Source organism: Juglans microcarpa x Juglans regia, chromosome 7S, assembly GCF_004785595.1.
Source record: "Juglans microcarpa x Juglans regia isolate MS1-56 chromosome 7S, Jm3101_v1.0, whole genome shotgun sequence".
NCBI classification, from domain to species: Eukaryota; Viridiplantae; Streptophyta; class Magnoliopsida; order Fagales; family Juglandaceae; genus Juglans; species Juglans microcarpa x Juglans regia.
The window spans coordinates 6674922-6693355 of NC_054607.1; the positions used below are offsets into that span (position 1 = coordinate 6674922).

General features: G+C 33.9%; 2 protein-coding genes across 3 annotated transcripts; both read left to right on the forward strand.

Moving 5' to 3' along the window:
• Positions 1 to 961: 961 nt before the first annotated feature.
• Positions 962 to 7255, forward strand: LOC121240564. Of its 2 annotated transcripts, none has more exons than XM_041138032.1 (2): positions 962 to 1610; positions 6803 to 7255. In XM_041138032.1, exons 1-2 carry the CDS (start codon positions 1222 to 1224, stop codon positions 6804 to 6806), a joined length of 393 nt encoding a protein of 130 aa, XP_040993966.1. In that variant the 5' UTR covers positions 962 to 1221; the 3' UTR covers positions 6807 to 7255. The 2 variants fall into 2 exon arrangements, with proteins under 2 accessions (XP_040993966.1, XP_040993965.1); XM_041138031.1 differs by having other exon boundaries at positions 971 to 1610; positions 6841 to 7255.
• Positions 7256 to 14193: 6938 nt separating this feature from the next.
• LOC121240565 (mitochondrial import inner membrane translocase subunit TIM10-like) lies at positions 14194 to 17254 on the forward strand. The gene is made up of 6 exons (XM_041138033.1): positions 14194 to 14351; positions 14435 to 14485; positions 14699 to 14751; positions 15688 to 15726; positions 15916 to 15985; positions 16868 to 17254. The coding sequence occupies exons 2-6, from the start codon at positions 14441 to 14443 to the stop codon at positions 16916 to 16918; spliced, it is 258 nt and encodes an 85-aa protein (XP_040993967.1). The 5' UTR covers positions 14194 to 14351; positions 14435 to 14440; the 3' UTR covers positions 16919 to 17254.
• The last annotated feature ends 1180 nt before the right edge of the window (positions 17255 to 18434 follow it).

Here is an 18434-nt window from a genome sequence, read left to right on the forward strand (position 1 = left end):
AACCACAGTATTCCTCCACTAAATATAAGAAATTATCAATAAAAAGGTACCGTCCTCCTTCCACCCCAAAAAAAAAAAAAAAAAAAAAAAAAAAAAAAAACCTCAGTCTATGATATTTCACCCATTAAAACGTAATAAATGTAGGGCATTGCATGCCATCTGTTCAATTGAATTGAGTGAATGTTGGAGCTGAATAAAATCTCACAACTTTGGATACTGATCTCATTTGACTCGGCAAAAAGATTTGATAACAATTATATTAAAATTAAAGAAAAAAACTAGCATAAACAGTGGGGGAATATCTAACAAATACAACAAAAAACTTTATGCAAAACATAACTCAAAGCAAAAATCAAGCAATTATAAATTGAGAAATGCTTTTATTGAGAAGGTCCATATTTCTTCATATAATGTCAAGGATACTGACTTTCGTATAATTTAAAAGAGTAATGTTATATATAATCATAGAATACGTAAACGTCGTACAATCGTTTTAAAAAAGAGTAAGGTTTATTATTAATTTTTTTTTCATATGAATCTATTATTTTTTTATTTTTTTTAAAGAGATTGTACGATGATTATTCACGACTGTACTATCATTTTTCAATTTAAAAATATTAAAGTTTTCTAAATTTTATATAATTAAAAAAATATAAAACAAGTATTATCGATTCATCCACTTCGGGGGGAAAGAGAAACAAAAAAAAGCAAAACAAAACTATCTTAGCACTCTGCCCCACAGTTCGCCAATTGCCAGCGTTTTTTTTTAAAAAAATTTAATTATAAACGATTCTGTATATTAATACGTACATTCATTTAATATAATTAATTAAAAAATAAATTTTATTAAAAATAATATTAATTTAAATTTAAAATATAAAAACAATAATATTAAAATACAGATTCATACACAAACTTACTTAAACATAACAAATCTCTTCATTTTCGCCAACACTGCTCAAAAACTGACACACAGAGATTTGTAGATAGCAAAGATAGCAAAGAGACAAAGACCTCTGATATTTGATAAAGTTGAGCAAACAAAAACCACACCACCTGCTGCAATGGTCCAACCTCACCATCTGATCTCAGTCCCTAACACCTCCTTCCTTCTTTGAATCATTTGATCTCTAATGGCCTATACACTTTAAGAAGGAAATCTCCACCTTTTAAGCTTTTCCATGCCTTCTCTCCCAAATCCATGACCTTTCACTCTACACAATGGCAACTGTGGAGGGGCCCCATGTTGACGCAGGCACTGCAAGTCGCTGCCGTTATCGTAATTCTGTCACAGGTAGCAGTGGCGTTTCAATCTCCGGCGACTCCGACGACCAGTCGTGGCACTCGCCGTTGGAGATTGAAGGTGTGCTGGACTCTCAGAGGGATTCCTCTGGGTCAGACTGTTTGTTTAAAGACGACTTGGAGAGTGGGGTTCAGGAGTTGAAGAAGCATTTGGGTAAAGTTGAAAGAGATTGTAGGATTTGCCATTTGGGTTTGGAGGATGGTATAGAGGCCGGGGTGCTAGTTGAGTTGGGGTGTGCTTGTAAAGGTGATTTGGGTGCTGCCCACAAGCAATGTGCTGAGACGTGGTTCAAGATCAAGGGAAACACGTGAGTAAAAGTTTCTAAATTTTCTCATATAACTAGCTCATGAAAGTCATTTGTTTCTGTATGTGATTGTTCATTAATGATGGGTGTTTTTTGGGAAATTCTGAATATCGTTGTTGGTATCTGCTTTTTGTGAGTAGTGGTGATAAATATGTAATCATGGGACTCTTATTTTCTATATGTTGTTTACTTGTGGGTATGCTATTGCTGCCTGTATAATTTTCTTCTTTTGTTTCTGTTTGATTGCTGAGAAGAGGAAGGGAAGGATATGAATGATTGAAACTTAAATTTTTTTGCATTACCGCGTGGCTCAATATGAATAAAATCTCTACAAAACAAGCCTATTAAATAATTTTGGTTAGTGATGGTGATTTTTTTATTATTTGAAATTGATGAAAGCATGAAATAGTGTTGGCTCGATTTGTTTCACACTCCTGTCATGCCATAAGTAACCAAACAAAGAGGGGTACGGGGACGCTGATATCAAAATTTTAGCCTTTAGGTTTAGTAACTTGGATTTTTACAGAAAAACTGGGTTGAGGTCTTATGATCAATAAAACTAGAAGTAAATGCACATCTTTACTCTTCTGGGGGAAAGATAGACAATTAAAATATTAAGGACTTGTTTTGACACTTAGAATATCTCATAATATCTGTGAATAGTAGTGAAATAGTTTGTGAATAGTGAAATGACTTGAGTTAAGATATTTTATTAGGTTTTGAGAAATGAGAGAGAAAAAGTTGAATAAAAATATTATAATGTTAAAAAATTGTTTGAATATAATTTTTTAATATTACTTTTGTTTTGAAATTGGAAAAAAGTTGTATTGTTTTTTGTGTTTTGTTTGGAAGCTTGGGAAAGTTGTAATGATTATGTAATAATTAGATGAAAAAGTTGAAAATTTGAAATTGAAAAGTGTTTTGTGTTTTGACTGATATTTGGGAAGGAAATATTTGAGAATATCTGAGAATACTTGAGAATACTCCAATACCCAAACAAGGACTAAGTCTTTCATAGAGAGTGAAAATTCAATTGAAAGATGGTAGCATTGATTGTTTACTACTTGATTCGAATATTTACTATATGGGAATATTTGAATCAAGTAGTAAACAATATGGGAAATAGTTCCATTCTATCTATTTGACTTCTCTTCTTATCACAAGCAGAGTCCAATTTGATTTCTCAACTTGTAATCTACAAGGACCATTAATACTATTATTTTTTATAAGTAACAATGCATTAATTAAAAAGAGAAATACAAAAGGTGGGGGTAGTGAGCCCCAACAAACCCCACTCTTACAACTAATACGGTGCATAGAATTAAAAATTAAAAATTAAAAGGACAATAGAACTAAAAGTTTGGTTCAGATCTATATTCCTTTGGTGAACTGAGCGAACTGCCATAAAGGTCAATTTTGATATGATCCTACTGAGTGATTGCCGTGTTGCATCTGAAAGCTGCGATAGGTGATGTATCACAGGACTTGACTGCTTTAGAGCATCCGACAAAGCTTTCCACACCCTCATCCTCTGGAAAAGAAGTTAGAATGGATGTCCACTTTGGACATAAAGAGAGGACTGGAGGTTGCTTCTCGGAGAGGGAAGAAAACCCTTAGGAGTGCGGCTAGATAGGCCTGGGCTGCACATGTGCCCTTGTGGTATGGTGGATCGGTGGGTTGCCAGATCGGTGCTGTCGATGTTGGGGTGCTACTGAAAGCCTTTTTTAGGTCGTGTAAGAGGGAGGCGTAAGCCCAAAGCCTTTGGTGCTTCGGTAGGGCGAGCAGCCCTTAAACCTAAAACAAGGTTTGGAACAATTCCCCATTTCTGCATTTCATTCTCTATTTGGCCCGCCTCAAACAAAATGAGAAAAAAAGCGAGGCCTATTGATTCAAAGTCACTAAAAAAGGGTTGGTCAATAGCATAGCTCTTTCTTTTCCGGGGCTCCTTTCGAAGGAAAGGCCTTTGCATTCCTAATCCAGTAGGGGGCAGGACAGCTTTTTTTGCCCCAGCTTGGCGAATCGCATCCCCGCGCAACAGCATTTTTTGTGTGCCCCTTACTGTTCTCGCTCAGTGTTTGCAATGGAAAGTGGGGGAGAGGCAAGTGGAGGAAAACAAGTCAGTGACCAGCCAAACAAGGCTCTTATTCCAAAATCTGGTCGAAGGAGAGGAGAGCACGAAAATGAGGTGGGGAATGATGGTCATGTGCATGCACCAGTGGAAATGGGTGCTGCTAAGTGGAGGTGGAAGCTGAATTGGAAGTGGTTCCATCGGTGTGGGGGTGTTGAGTCAATAGTGGTCTGAACTCTGAAGTTCTAACTTCTAACACAAAAGAGGAAAACAATGAAAAAAGGAAAGAAAATGGTAAAAGAGATAAGGAAAGGGGAGGAAAGTAGAGTGGAGGGGGATTTGGTTTCAAAGAGAGGTTCCTCTGACATTTTGGGGGTGGTGGGGGAATGTTGGGGGAGAGGTTTTAAAACGGGAGGGAAGAGGGATGAAACATAGAGAGCTGAAGTTCTAGTCTTATTTAATATGATACAGATGCAGCTCCCACATTTGGACATTTCCTGTTTACCTTATAAAGAGTCCTTAAAACATCCCACTCATGGAGCTCATTAAACTGCGTTGTAGCTACCTAACTCAAGTTCTGTTGTTTTCGATTATCCTTTAACCTCTTTAGTGGCAAGTTAAATGACATAAAGAGTTTTCCAATATAAAACTTAACATTATGGACAATAGGTTCTTTCAAGTTCAGAACTCATAAGAGGCTTCTCATGGTCACCTTTCTTTGGGGATTGACTTTAGAAAGTCCAAATGCAGTTGACTCTGGTGCATTGATTTCTGCTTCTATGGATGTGTTAAACTACTTGTTTTCTTCCAGGTTTGCCATCATCTTCCATGTTGAATAGTCCTTGCTTTAGGTTAATATTATATGGAAATATGTATATTAATCAAGGGTTGCCTTCCTCTCTACTTCACCTCCCCAAAGGGTATGCAAGGTGCTTTGAAAATCAATAAGTTAAGCAAACAGGCTTTCAGTTTCTTGCTTTTGTTGATTGTAGCTTAAAGGTTACGGTTCAGTTTAAGCTAAGCCACAATCGATGAAGCAATTGACAATCAGGAATTGGCTTTGGAATATTGGCAGTTGAGGAGCGGACGTCAGCAGTGAGTGAGTATCCCAATATACGCACGAATGGTTGAGCTAGCCTCACATCTCTAGAGCTACGGAGTATGAGGCTTCTCCGTCGCCCTAAAAAGCAGAGGGGGAGCTCTAATTCGTATGTAGCTCATACAGAGTGAGACACCTGTTCCTCCTCAGGGGAGGACGAGCGCAGCGAAGGAGGGGAAGCGTGTTTAAGGGACGAGCGCGCATGACACCATAATTTGAATGCACGGTATTCCTCATATTTTCGCTGTGAGAAAGACGAACAACTTCTATAACCATCTTGTAATCATAGAAGATTGAGAAAATTAACTGAAATCTCCAAATTAGTTGAGACTTCTAATTTGGAGACAATCAACTCTATTTAGGAGGTTTTGCCAATAAACGAATGATAAGTAGGTTTCATCCATCCACTCTCTCCTTTGTCGAGGAAAAAGTTTTTTTTGATAGGTAATCAAAGATATTGTATTTATAGAATAGGCAAAGCTTAGGTACACAGGAAGTATATATGAAAAATGCCTAGCTAGAGGTTACAATAGAAAGAAGAACCTTTGTCGAGTAAAAAGTAAAGTTATACAGATAAAAACAAGTCTTGGGGGTATCCTCTCATGGAATTCCTGCAACTATTTGATTTGTGTTTGCTTTCATTTTCTGTTGCCTTTTTTGTCTCTACCGAGTACTGAGATAAGAACTCCTGTTCACAATCCTGGTGGTTACACCAACTTCAATTTCCTTTTATATTAATTATATAGGAATGAACCAAGATGTACTCATACAAGTAAAGGTGGTTCGAATAGATATTGTTTGTGCTTTGATAGGTGATGAATCAATTGACAAGTTGTTTTTTAAATAAAATAAATGCAATCCATCAAATATGGACAGACGATGACTATCTTTGAGGGAAAAAAAAAAGAAATATTGGCAAGTGGTGTGCAGACACTGCGCTTGTTCATTGTTAATCAATTACATTTTGCCCATGTTGTGCAATATGCTGTGCAGCTAGTGTTTGTTTTAAAACCATCTGCAATTTTGGTAAATCAAGGTGTTTTAAATTGCTAATAGGAAAGTGGAGAAGATTGCAAGCGTTCAAAGTTTGTATGAGTTGCACAGCATGACTGCAAATCTATTGAACAGAGCGCAGTTAGTGAGGTGTTAGCTGATAGTTTTTTGTGACATAAATTAGCAATTGTGATGGAGTGTGTAAAGCAATTGATGAGCATGCTTGCTGTATTGTTTTTTCTTATAGGTAAACAAAACTTTTATTGATAAATATAAGTAGGCCTTGTCCAAGTACACGAGATGTCGGGATGTAGACAAGAGAACTGTATTATTTATGAAACTGGATGGTTTCCATTATGTAATGATAATTGTAGTGGAAGCAAATATTGCTGTCATGACTTGATAAAACACCCAATTGAATCCCTCTTGACTGCGTTGTAATTTTTGTAAACCCTGGTATCATATATTATAACAAATATAATTTGAATTCATACATACATACATATTTCTAGAACAAGAATAACTTGAATGCAGTCCAAGTTTCCAATTCTTGTTTGAAGATGGTGAAAAATCGATTTTTACCCCTCAACCTACCACTCATTTGCAATATGACCACTGCACTACCAAAGTTATCACTGTATTCTACTTAGCAAAAAATTTGTCACTTTATCCCTCAAACTACTACTACTTTTGAATCTACCCACTCCTTTTCCTTAAATGCCACGTCGATTACTTTTCGTCCATTTTAATGGTTAGATCAGGACAAGGGGGTAAATTGCAACTTTGGTAGTTCAGTGGTCATATTGCAAAGGATTGTTACTTGGTGTAGTTTCCCTCAAGATAGCATCCTTATCTTTTGAAATATTGTCAAGAGATAAGTTCATAAATGCTTTGGTAAGTTGAATTGAATGTACATAATAGAGCAGTAATCCAGAGCTTGATGCTGTCCTTTAGATTTGAAACTTGCTTCTTACCTCATTTTTTTCGTTTATGCCTTACAAAATTCAGTAACTGATAGTTTTGATTCATTTTCAGATAATTTCTGCCACTAATAAAAATATCTATATTTTCAGGACCTGTGAGATCTGTGTTGCCACTGCACTTAATGTTGCCAGTATGCAAAGAAATGAGGCAAATAATGCTGCTACTGTTTCAGCCTCAGCATTAGCAGCACCAGTGATACTAGTGGAGAACCGAACCATTTGGCATGGCCGCCGCATAATGAATTTTCTATTGGCCTGCATGGTCCTTGGCTTTGTCATTTCTTGGCTTTTTCACTTTAAAATACTAACATGAGTTCAGTTCTGGATATATATATATATATATACACACTTCACCTCCACTTATGCCTACTTGCCCCCAGTATTTAGAATTGGTATGGAACGTGTATGCATGTGATGTATAATTACAAAAGTTTCTGTGAGTGTGTGCCATTCAATTACACGTATTGTAATTTTTGAAAATGAAACAGCAATCCTGTTGTATTTATTTGTCTCTTTTCATAGTGTTGAGAATGTACACGATTTGACAACCATTTAATATTTTGCACTTTCCAGAGAATATAATGCTCCAGCACAGGCAAAACATCAAGGGAAAGAGGAGAGATTTTCTCTTCGTTCTGTCTTCTTAAGTCACATCTAAGTGATGTAGTGATATCATATTTTAAATGGATTTCTACCTTTTGTAGTTGACTTACAAAAATCACTTAAAATGTATCACATTGGTCGGTAATATTTAGAAGGATAGAATTCTAGATGAAGATTAGTATTATTCCAACAGAAAATTGCCAGCAAAGTCTGACAGGAATCTCAAACAGTATCCATTGTTTTGAGGGGATAATGGATGGCTCGTTTGGATTTAGAAACTATTTCATTTCATCTCATCATTATAATTTTTTCAAATTTTCATACAAAATATAATAAAAAATTCACTTTTTTCAAATCTCAAAACAATAATAATATTAAAAAATAACATTTTAACAATATTTTATTCAACTCATCTAAATCTCAAACAGGAATAACACATTTGTTGTTCCTTTCTTACCTCGCCAGTGGATGCTTTGAGGGGAGAAGTTCCGCACTCAACATAAATTGTATGGTAGAAAAATAAGCAATTAAGGTCTACTTAATTGAAATTCATGACTAAGCTCACACTTGCAATCAATCTAACCGAAAATAAATACTTGATTATACTCTATACATGTTTACATTCTTGATACATGAAAGATTTAAAGAAAATATCAACTAACATGTATATGAACATGAATATCAAGAACCGAGACCTAATCAAGTTTGTTTTGTTCCTATTATGCTTTTAATGCATAGATAATCAAAACCATTAAAAGTTCTAAACATAAACAGGTTCAAAATCATTTCTTGAAGATACTAACTCCAAATAAACACCTAAACTAAAACATATTTTTTGAGAGGAAATCAATTGCAAAGACTAAGGCTTGAAACCGAGATAAATATATATATATATACACACTTAGAAAAGTCTTTTAACATATCTCTCATCTACTTATATTTTGAAGGTTTCTTAAACATTTGGACCATGCACATCATTTACAACCTAATGTGAGTCCTTAACATCATGTCATTTATAAAAATTTAACATTTATGAAGATCAAACTCAAAATCAACCATATGCAACAACAAGGTACTAATTGAGACGTGCAATAGATCTAAATGACACTCTGAACTCTTATACTTGAAATCTCATGCAAGAATCATACATCAGAATGATATAATTCATTTATAAACCCAAACAAAGATCTGTGCACACCATTTAAGTCATTAAATTCCATCATTTACAAAGTTCAATCTCAAAGTAACAAGACTAACCGCATTAATGCTAACCATGACTTTCAACTAACATCTACCTCAAATATCCAACATAAGCTCCCATAAAATGCTTCAAACCACTTCTTAACATAATCATCTAACAAGTACTGAAATAAAGAGAGAATGTATTTAACTCACCAAAGGTCAAATCTTGGAGCAAAACTGATTTCCCTCTACACCAAGCACTAACAAAAACTCTCTCGGTTGCTCTAGGACTTTGGTGATTGTGAGCTATGATCTTGTGTAAAGTAACTGGAGATGGTATGTGAGTAAAGTGAGCAGCAAAGGAATGGCAAGCGACAAGGTAGCTCTCGGTATATAGAAGTGTTGAACCCAAGGTTTCAAGCATCATATAACTATATATCTACTTATAGATTTTGATAATAACAAACGAGTTCAAGCATAGAGGAGCCTCAAGTTGTCCACAAAATGGAGTTAAGGACATTAACAAATCAAGCATGGGCAAGAAAGTAAACAATCTTACAAATGAACCTCTTAGAGTAAATTTGTATGTTTGTTTCAAATTTGAAAAAAGTTTTAAGGCTCAAAAGAAATCTTTTCTCATGAGACATCAATTTGTATTTTTCATATGTGCGTGATATATTTGAAAATTTAAAATTTGAAAAATAATTGATTGTCATCTTTCACATTTGCATGATATGATTGAAAGTTTGAATTTTAAAAACTTGAAGGATGAGTGATTGTTATCTTTTACATGTGCATGATATGATTCAAAATTTGAATTATGAAAATATTTGATTTTCACAAGTGAATGATTTGTTAAAAATTTGAAAAGTAATTGATGCTCTTTTAGAGAAATGCGAAAAATAGAAGATTTTTTAAAAATTTTAAAAAATGAATGATGTTGTATTTGACAATTACAAAAGGAGAAACCTTTGTTTAAAATTTTTGAAAAATGAATGATGCTCATTTTTTAGGTTTGAATCTTTTTAAATTTGAAAAGTAAGTCTCATATGTCAATAAATAGCTCATTTGAGATTTTCAACAACACATAAACTACAAGCGTTACACCACTCATTCATAAAAACCTTTCAATCTCTCTTTTCTAACATTGAGCCTTAACACTTGTTCATTTTGAAAATAGATATAGTTTGCATTGTACTGTTTTCATTTTACTCATTGAGGGTTGTACACTAATAACTTACCCACTATCAACTCTTGTATAAACAGTAAAAGGTTATGTATAACCCTTGTGAGTGCAGTAGAAGTTCTACAAGAAGAATAACTGAATCACTATTCGAAAGATGATTGTGAGTGTAGAAAGTATTCTACACGATTTCTTTGAAGTAGTATTGCTCAAACATGTAATATGTTGCTATCTCCACCTAAAAAAGATTGAATAGTAAATTTGGTAATTCTCAAATGGTAGCTTGAGACGAGGATGTAAGTAGTGGAACTGAACCTTGTTAAAATATCGAGCATCTCTCTTACCTTTACTTTTTATATTTACTAATACTTAGTATTTTATTCATATTTTATATTATGTATTTGATTTATAATTGTTATTTTTTTAAAAGAACCCAATGCACCCCCTCTTGAGTTAGTCATTTGGGCAACAAGAAGGAAAACAGGAAATGAGTTGCTGGTTTTGAGTTAAACTCGCCCAAGCTCTCTCTTTTGTTTCAACTTTAATGCCAAATAGATGACTTTAGATCTTTAAATGGTTGGGCTAACCTTGAGGCTCCCTAGAGGTGCAGACTAAGCCATTGAATGTTAGATAGGTGGTTGACTTCTGCAGAAGAAAAATGAGTGAAGAAAAGCTGAAGAGAGGCTCAATTTTCTTCCATGGCTTCTCCTTCAAGCTGTTTCCAACTTTTTGTGACCAAATGTATGGACTTGGTTCCAAATGATTGTGTTGTCCAAACACTAATAAAATAACTGACCAAATAGTGTGAGTTTCATTGGTGGTTGGAAAATTTATGCAAAAAGAAGTGAAGTGATGCTAAAGGTAGGGCTAGGCCTCTTAACTCTTTCTCTCTCTTTCAATTTTCCTGCTCTTTTGTGACGAATGAATGGGCTGAAGTTTCAATGAGTATGACGTCTAGAAACTATTTAAATGGCTTATCAAAATGTGTGAATATAATGAGCAATACTATATACAGTCTCTATTTTGAAGACTGTAATATAAATTTAGATAATTTTATCTTTAAAATTGTTTTAAATTACAAAAATATTCTACTTAAAATGATGTTTTTTCTTATTTAATAAAGAGTCTATACATACAATCTCTAAATAGAGACTATAAATAAAATTTCTCGAATATAATTAGTGGTGATGGGCGGCACACATCAGGATCATGGGGATAAAAAAAAAAATCTGAAAAGAGAAGACTTGGTATAGGCCACTAGTTCCATCTCATTCTTTCTAAAAAATCTTTTTGCCAGGTGTATGTCAAGATGATGAAATGAAGGAAAATGGCACAACCATATATGTTTGGGGCTGCTAGGGTTATTTTCCACATGGTGCTAGAGGAAGGGATTATTGTTGGTGAGGTGGCAAAATAGGCTACCACGTGTCAGCTTGGATGTGACACGATGCCACATCATCACAAAGTTTTTTACAACTACAAAAACTTTTAAAATTTTTAACTAGAGCAATGATACTAATCTTTTTTGTTTAATTATGATCTTAAATATCTCAAATAAATCCAAGAAGTTTTGATTTACTTAAGAATAATACTTGATCTTCGTAAAAGTGAGTATTTTGATTGGTAAAGCATACTTTTGAGAAAGAAATTAAAAATAAATCTTAGTTGCAAGTTGTTGTGGCAAATAAATTTATGATGCGACTCACATATTAAATTGAAAACTAGCTATTATCATGCCAACATTGTAATTATAATATCATATAACTTCCGATCTGTTTGCATCGATTTGCAAATAGAAGACTGTAAAAACAACTTTATTTAATTTTTTTTAATCTTTTTATGGCTAGGGGATGAAACTTTTTTTAAATGAATAACGCTATTTTTTTTTTGTAAACTTTATCATCTTTGGTTATACTTCATGATGTCACATATTTTAAGAAATTTGGTTTACATCCTATTAAAATTTCATTTGATACTTTCTAGTTTCTAGTGAAAAATAAATGGACAAGATTGATGAAAAAATCTCATTTTGAAATTACTGTGCTTTGCTACTCATCATCTCCACACACCACACTTTTTTTAATTTTTTTTAGTTATATTCTTCTTAAACTAATTAAATTCTTTTACTCATCATCTATATATCACACATTTGATAAGAGAAAAAAAAATAAAATAAAAAAATATAGTGTGTAGGATGATGAATAGAATTTTTCGAAAGCATAATAGAAAGAGCATTGCACCCATTCATACTTTCCTACTATGCCCAATTTATTATTGTCACACATACACACTACCTTATTATTTATTTATGAGTAATGATTTGTATAAGTCTCAAATAGACAAGTCTCACGCAATCACTTTATGAAAAAGTGAAACTCACAATGAAAAAGTGTTAAAAATCTATTCTTTATTAGTATGATCCACTTTTTTACAAAGGGTCTACGTGAGGCTTTGTCTATTTGGAACTTAAATCTAGCATTACTCATTATTTATTAATGTAAAGACTAATTTGCCGAGCTACTTTACAGAAGGTCTTATCTCTAAATAGTATAATTATGTTCAAATCTTCCAATCCTGTATAAAAAAAAAAAAATTTGTACGAATAATTTTATTCTTTAGTCAGTGTAGAGTACATTATTTATATCACTCAAAATAGAATTATTTATTACTAATATTGCAAATTGAATGGCTTTATATCATACACTAGTCACATGACATAATTTGATTTGTAAGATTCAAATTTTAGAATCCTCCAAATTAAATTATGTCACGTAAATGGTATGTGGTGTAAAATCCTTCAAATATAATTATTCATCACTTAAATAATAAAATTTTAGGGGAAATTTGAAAATTTCACTTTGACCCTTCGAACCTTCACGCGACTCGCAATTTGCTCCCCAACTAATAATTTCGTCATAGTGGACCCTCTAACTTTCAAAACTTATCAATCTCATCTTTTGTCTACCATCAACGTAAAATGCACGGAAAGTCAAGCACGTGCTGCTCACGTGCAACTTCTTCACCTGCAAAGACAAAAGCACCCCTTAGTTCTATGGCCCCAACAATGAAGAGAGAAAAATCGAGAAACCTTAAGTGAGCCCTTTGCTTCTCTCCAGACCATCTATTTGTTGTTCCATTTGTGTGTATCTTTAATATTTGTGCATGGACATATGTTCAATTCGTTATATGTGAATTTTGCATGGTAAATATTTGGGTTTTGAGGATGTCTGTGTTCAATATTGCACGTGGGTGGGTTCAATGTTGTTTGCTACCTAATATGACGCTAGTGTATTGCTAAGTGGCTTTAGTGGTCCTAGATTGAGAACAACTATAGTGTGGATTTGTTTTCTGTTGTCGGCTTAGGTTGTGACAACAAATGTATACCAGCACCATTGCACCTGTTTGATGGACGTTTTTAATGGTTTACATTTGCTTACATCTACTTTAAAAACATCAATCACACATCAAAACATCATTGCTTTTATAGCAATATCCAATTTCTAGCAAAATACCATTAATTTATGGCTAATATAAGTAAACCCTAGAGGAAAAAATAGATGATGTAGACACGGAGAAAAAAAGAAATGTATGCCTAAACCCTAGAATCACAAAGAAAAAAGGAATAATACATGGAAAATTTTGAAAAAGATTATTTACAAGAAAAGATACATTACCCCTCCCGCAGATATGAGTGCTTCACGTCGGTGGATTGAGGGCTTCATGTCGGTGGACTGAGTGGTGAGAATCTGTGTGTATCGAACTGACATAGAAGAAGAATAAATCTTAGAGGAGAATAAGAAATCTCAGAGAAGAAGAATAAGAAGAAATCAAAAGAATAAGTCGTTAGGATCACTTGCAGAAGAAGTCGAAATCGCATCCCGAACTTGAAATTGCAGTGCATAGGAGTTGGGGCTTCCGCGGGGGGAGGCGAACTCGAAATCGCAGTGCATAAGGGTTGGGGGCTTCGGGAACTCGAAACCATAACAGAGTGGTTGGGGGCTTCGGGGGGAGGGGGGGAATCGCAGTAGAGGAAAGAGGGGCTCGGGACGCAGAGGGGTTGGGGATAGGCGCAGGACTTTAGTCTGCCACATGGGGTGTGGGGTGTGCACCCAACGATCGACTAATACCAAGATTTTTCCATGTTTAAAATGGCTTCTTCTACCAAATACTTGAATAAAAATCACTTAATATATTTCACGTCACCAAGTACAATGGAAATAATAGAAAAAATTTCTTTTACATAATTCTTGAAAGTAGATTATATTTAGATGTTGAGATGAGTTAAATTGAATTGTGAATAGTAATATTTTGTAAGTTTCATTAAGATGTGTTTAACTTTTTTAAGTTGAAATATATGAAGTAAATTGAAATAAATTTCACTTTTTTATCGGAAGTTACAAAAATAATAGATCATATCAATGATTGATTTGATATAAGTTGATTTTGATTCATTTAGCATAGTCAGTATTGTTATGACCGCTCATTCATTTAGCATTGTCCATCACATTCACACTGTAGGCTCACTTCTAAAACCCTAAATCGTATTCACTTCTCATAACGCCCAAAGATTTTAAACTCTAGACCCTCAACAGAGAGCTTCCGATAAGGAGGATCTTAGTTTCCCCCTCACCAAGTAAGATTATTTTAACCTTCGAAGCTTTTACTTAATTTTTTCTATTGCGCATAGGCTTAAAATTGGATATTTGGGTTTTTTAGGGTCCAATGGCTGCCAACAATAATCCGCCGTCGGGCTTGGAGAAAGAACAGGTGGGTACCTTTTTTAACTATTGTTTGATACTTGGATCTTGAATTTAACTGTGGAAATGAAATTTAAAAATTAGTTTTATCTTTTAGTGTTTCTGAGCATGGCATTTCTGTTTTTCTCTGAACCGAATTCATCAAGTATCTATGTATATCTGGCACTCTTGTTCTAAGTTGTTGACAATTAGATTATAAATTCTGCTTATTGTAATTCCACAGATCTTTGGAATGGCGGAAAAGGAGATGGAGTATAGGGTCGAGTTGTTCAACAAGTAGGTTTTCTGCCTTGTATATATCCTTCCATACTAGAAATGTCGTCCATTCAACAATAGGGTTTTCTAAGATTTGATATCAAGTGTATTTGATACTGTTGTCAATGCTCATCGGTCAATATTTGAAAATTTTTGTGAAGCTAAAGCCATTATACAGTGGTCTTGCATATGATTTATGAGCTTCTTGAGAAGACACAGTGCAGAGCATATTATTCTTTTTATGTCTCTTGGACTACGGTCCTTGAGTGTTCTGTCATTTATTTCCTGTCGGGTGTACCATGCATGATTAGGCACCTGCCTTCAAAATTCGAGCAACCATGGGTGCATGTATATGATAATCTGCTTTCCCGGTGTGATCCAAGTTATTGAATTTCAGTGTGCTTGTAAACATCTCATGGGAAAGAAAAAAAGGCTTTGTAATGAGCTGGGTTGAATATTGCAGTAAAATGTGGTTATCTGTTGAAAAATAATCATCATCAATTTCCATTCATACATACTCTCGTTGGATCAAGAAAATATATATTTCTCATGTTAAGTAAAGACAAGAGCAAACATATCTGTAAATTAAATCTTAATGTACATTCTACTGAAAGAGGTTAATTTGTTATTTAATAATTTAATTCCAAAAACACTTTAATTAGTTATAGGTGGGATGAGGTACTACTAGTTTCTGGATTATTTAGGTTTGCCATAGGTTCAGTCTATCTTGATTTTATTTTTAAGTTTTGGACGAGTATAATCTACCTAAACTGTCATATTAAGCATATTTATAATGGATTTGAATTGCTGTATTTAGAATTGGAATGGACTGATGTAGTTGAAGAACTTGCTTGCTGATATGTATATGAAAATACTCTGCATTGCTTATGAGCTTCCATTCTTGATAAAATATTTCTTGAGGCTAATGTATTTTCTCTTCTCTTTTTACCTATTCAGGCTCACACACACATGTTTTAATAAGTGCGTGGAGAAAAGGTACAAGAATTTGTGTTCATTTATTTCCAACAATTTCCATGAACATTTCTAAGTAGATTTTGATTTCTCCTTTGAAGACTTTCCCAAGAAGTTTAGTTCAAGTTTTCTAAATAAATGATTCCGGAAACTACCCAGTTGCTCTTCTTGTACCAAAAAAAGCTGTATCAAATATCTTCTTTTACTATTCAGGTACAAGGAGTCTGAACTAAATATGGGCGAAAATAGTTGCATTGATCGCTGTGTTTCAAAATATTGGCAAGTAAGTTGTTGATGTATTCAGGCATGGTTTAGAGTACTTCCTGTGAACTTCTGATTCTCTTATCTTTTCTTTTTATATCAACAAACAAGGGAAACAGTTTTTTATTTTTTATTGTTATTATCAATTCTCTTGACTTGTTTTATTGGGGGAGGTGTAAATATCTTTTGATAGGAATGATATTTACTCTCATGGTTGCATTATTCTCTTGGCCTTTGTTTTCGAAAAAAAAGTTTGCATAGTTGCCGATTCTTAACTGATGGAAATATAAGTTTTAGTTTACCATAAGCTGCATACACATGCACTTGGTTTGGCGGAGGGATATTTCCTTTGTTCCTTTATTAGCTACTATTTTTCTTCCTGTGGCTAAGTCATACCCACACTATAATATTGCTCCATAAGTTTATAGACATCTAATAACTCAGATATCCCTGTACAAGGGGTGAAGAAGTTGTGTTACCGTGATGACTGTAATATATTGGGGAATTCTTTTGGCCTGGATTTTTTTTTTTTTTAAAGAAAGGTTTACCATATTACTTTCTTTCGTGTTCTCCCTGGCTGCTTTATTTGCTTTTCTTTACCCATTCTTTTATTTTATTATTTTTCAGTATCCGTATTTTGCTGGTTTTGGTCTTGTTAACAATGTTTTTAACTCTGTATGTGAGGGCCACAGTCCTGGTTTTGCGTTAGGATGACCTAAACACTTAATCAAAAAAAAAAAAAAAAAAACCTAAATACTTATAGCCACATGATCATCTGAAACATAGATATTTGAGTAATGAGCTGCTTCTTGGTTCCATTTTTCATAATTCTTCACTTATGGTTGCATGTAGATGACTATCATTTAATGGAAGATAAAAGCAAGATCTTTTCTGTATGTTCCAGGTGACTAATCTAATTGGCCAGCTACTCGGTTCTGGTCGGCCTCCAATGTGAAATTAAGGCTGCTCTCATCTGAAAGCCGTTCTGCATTTGTTACATGTTAACTTGGCTGGCTATGAAAGAAGGTGGACGCTAAAATTATTTTCTTTTGTCTCTTTGTTTGTTCCCAACAATTATGAGGTGATATCCATTTTGTCGTTTGAGAGGGGAAAAAAGGCAGCATTTTGAATTTATGCTGCCCCCTAGTTGCAAGTCTGAAAAAGTATATGCTTTTCTTAATGAGAGAGCATTTTTTACCAGTTCAAATCTGGTTCTTGGCACATGATTAATTTGTGCGAGCATCCTTGATACAAATAAATGGATACGGGCAGACATTCATAGTTTATAGTATATGATGTCATTATATAGATTCATCTTATCTATGTGTTTTGAGGATATATCTTTTACTCTAGAATAGATGACTGAATTTTTTATTATTCCATGATGCTTTATTGCATCTCCAATTGTTTTGGTTGGCTTCTTGCTGCTTATTGGGTTTCAAGAAGCCACGTTCTTCCCCCTTCGCAGTGAGCTTACAAAATTGTTATCACACTATGCTTGCACAACTCTGCCCAACAAAGTTCCTTTTTCATCTCTGTTACCAGCTCATATGAAAGAAACTGACGGGAATTGCATGGTGTGAATTCGTTTTTATGAACACCCGTGACTTATTGTAACACTAAGATTGATGTTGGTGCTTTTTTGTTGTTGTTTTTGTCTTTTTTTTTTTTTTTTTTAAAGCAAATTTCCATTGAATTAAACTCGAAGGATAAGATTGAGATAAATGCACTTCTAAGTAGGAATTTTGTACCACCCCAACTATCATAATTGATTCATTGGATTTGATCTCTCTAGCTCTAATTTACACTTCAAAGTAGAAACTTTCTTAACGAGTCAGTCAATTTTGTTACACAACCCAACTCTGTGTGTACACAAAAGAAAGCACTGGGCTTAATTTATTGAAAAATGATAAATACATTACTTTTCACAATATTTTACACAACAATGTTTTAAAAGGATAATACTTTTGTAAAATACCTTATAAATAATAAAACTAATATTATTTTACAAAAAATGTCCTTATTTTAAAATATGTGTTGTGAAATATGTTATAAAATGTGCTATGCGGGTATCATTACTCCACGAAGTTGTTTTGTGGAACAAGGAAGAATAGTGATTCAACCAAGCCATCTATTGACCATTTTAAAGCCCCTCCTCTCGGACCTGTTAATATATAATATAAATAATTAAATCTTTATATTTCTATTAATTTAGCTTTTGAGATAAATAATGATTTAACATTACCGTCAGAGTAAACCGCTAGAGTCACAATCTGGACGACAGATTTTTGAAAAGAGTAATACTAGAAATCAGCCTATTGTAGCATTGCACTCTCCACACACCTTACGTGATATCCTTTTTTTTTTTTTTTAAATGTCAGATGCTTCTCTCTCATCATCTCTCTAGTCTACATCTCTCTCTCCTCAAGCTCTCTCTCTCATCAAGCTTTCTCTCTCTTCGATCTCTCTCA

Bases quoted from the DNA above. Each gene is read 5' to 3' on its own strand.
- LOC121240565 (XM_041138033.1), top strand. From the start codon at position 14,441: ATGGCTGCCAACAATAATCCGCCGTCGGGCTTGGAGAAAGAACAG. The intron at 14,486-14,698 runs GTGGGTACCTTT...GTAATTCCACAG, and splicing joins CGGGCTTGGAGAAAGAACAG to ATCTTTGGAATGGCGGAAAA. The intron at 15,727-15,915 runs GTACAAGAATTT...TTTACTATTCAG, and splicing joins AATAAGTGCGTGGAGAAAAG to GTACAAGGAGTCTGAACTAA.
- LOC121240564 (XM_041138031.1), top strand. From the start codon at position 1,222: ATGGCAACTGTGGAGGGGCCCCATGTTGACGCAGGCACTGCAAGTCGC. The intron at 1,611-6,840 runs GTGAGTAAAAGT...CTATATTTTCAG, and splicing joins TTCAAGATCAAGGGAAACAC to GACCTGTGAGATCTGTGTTG.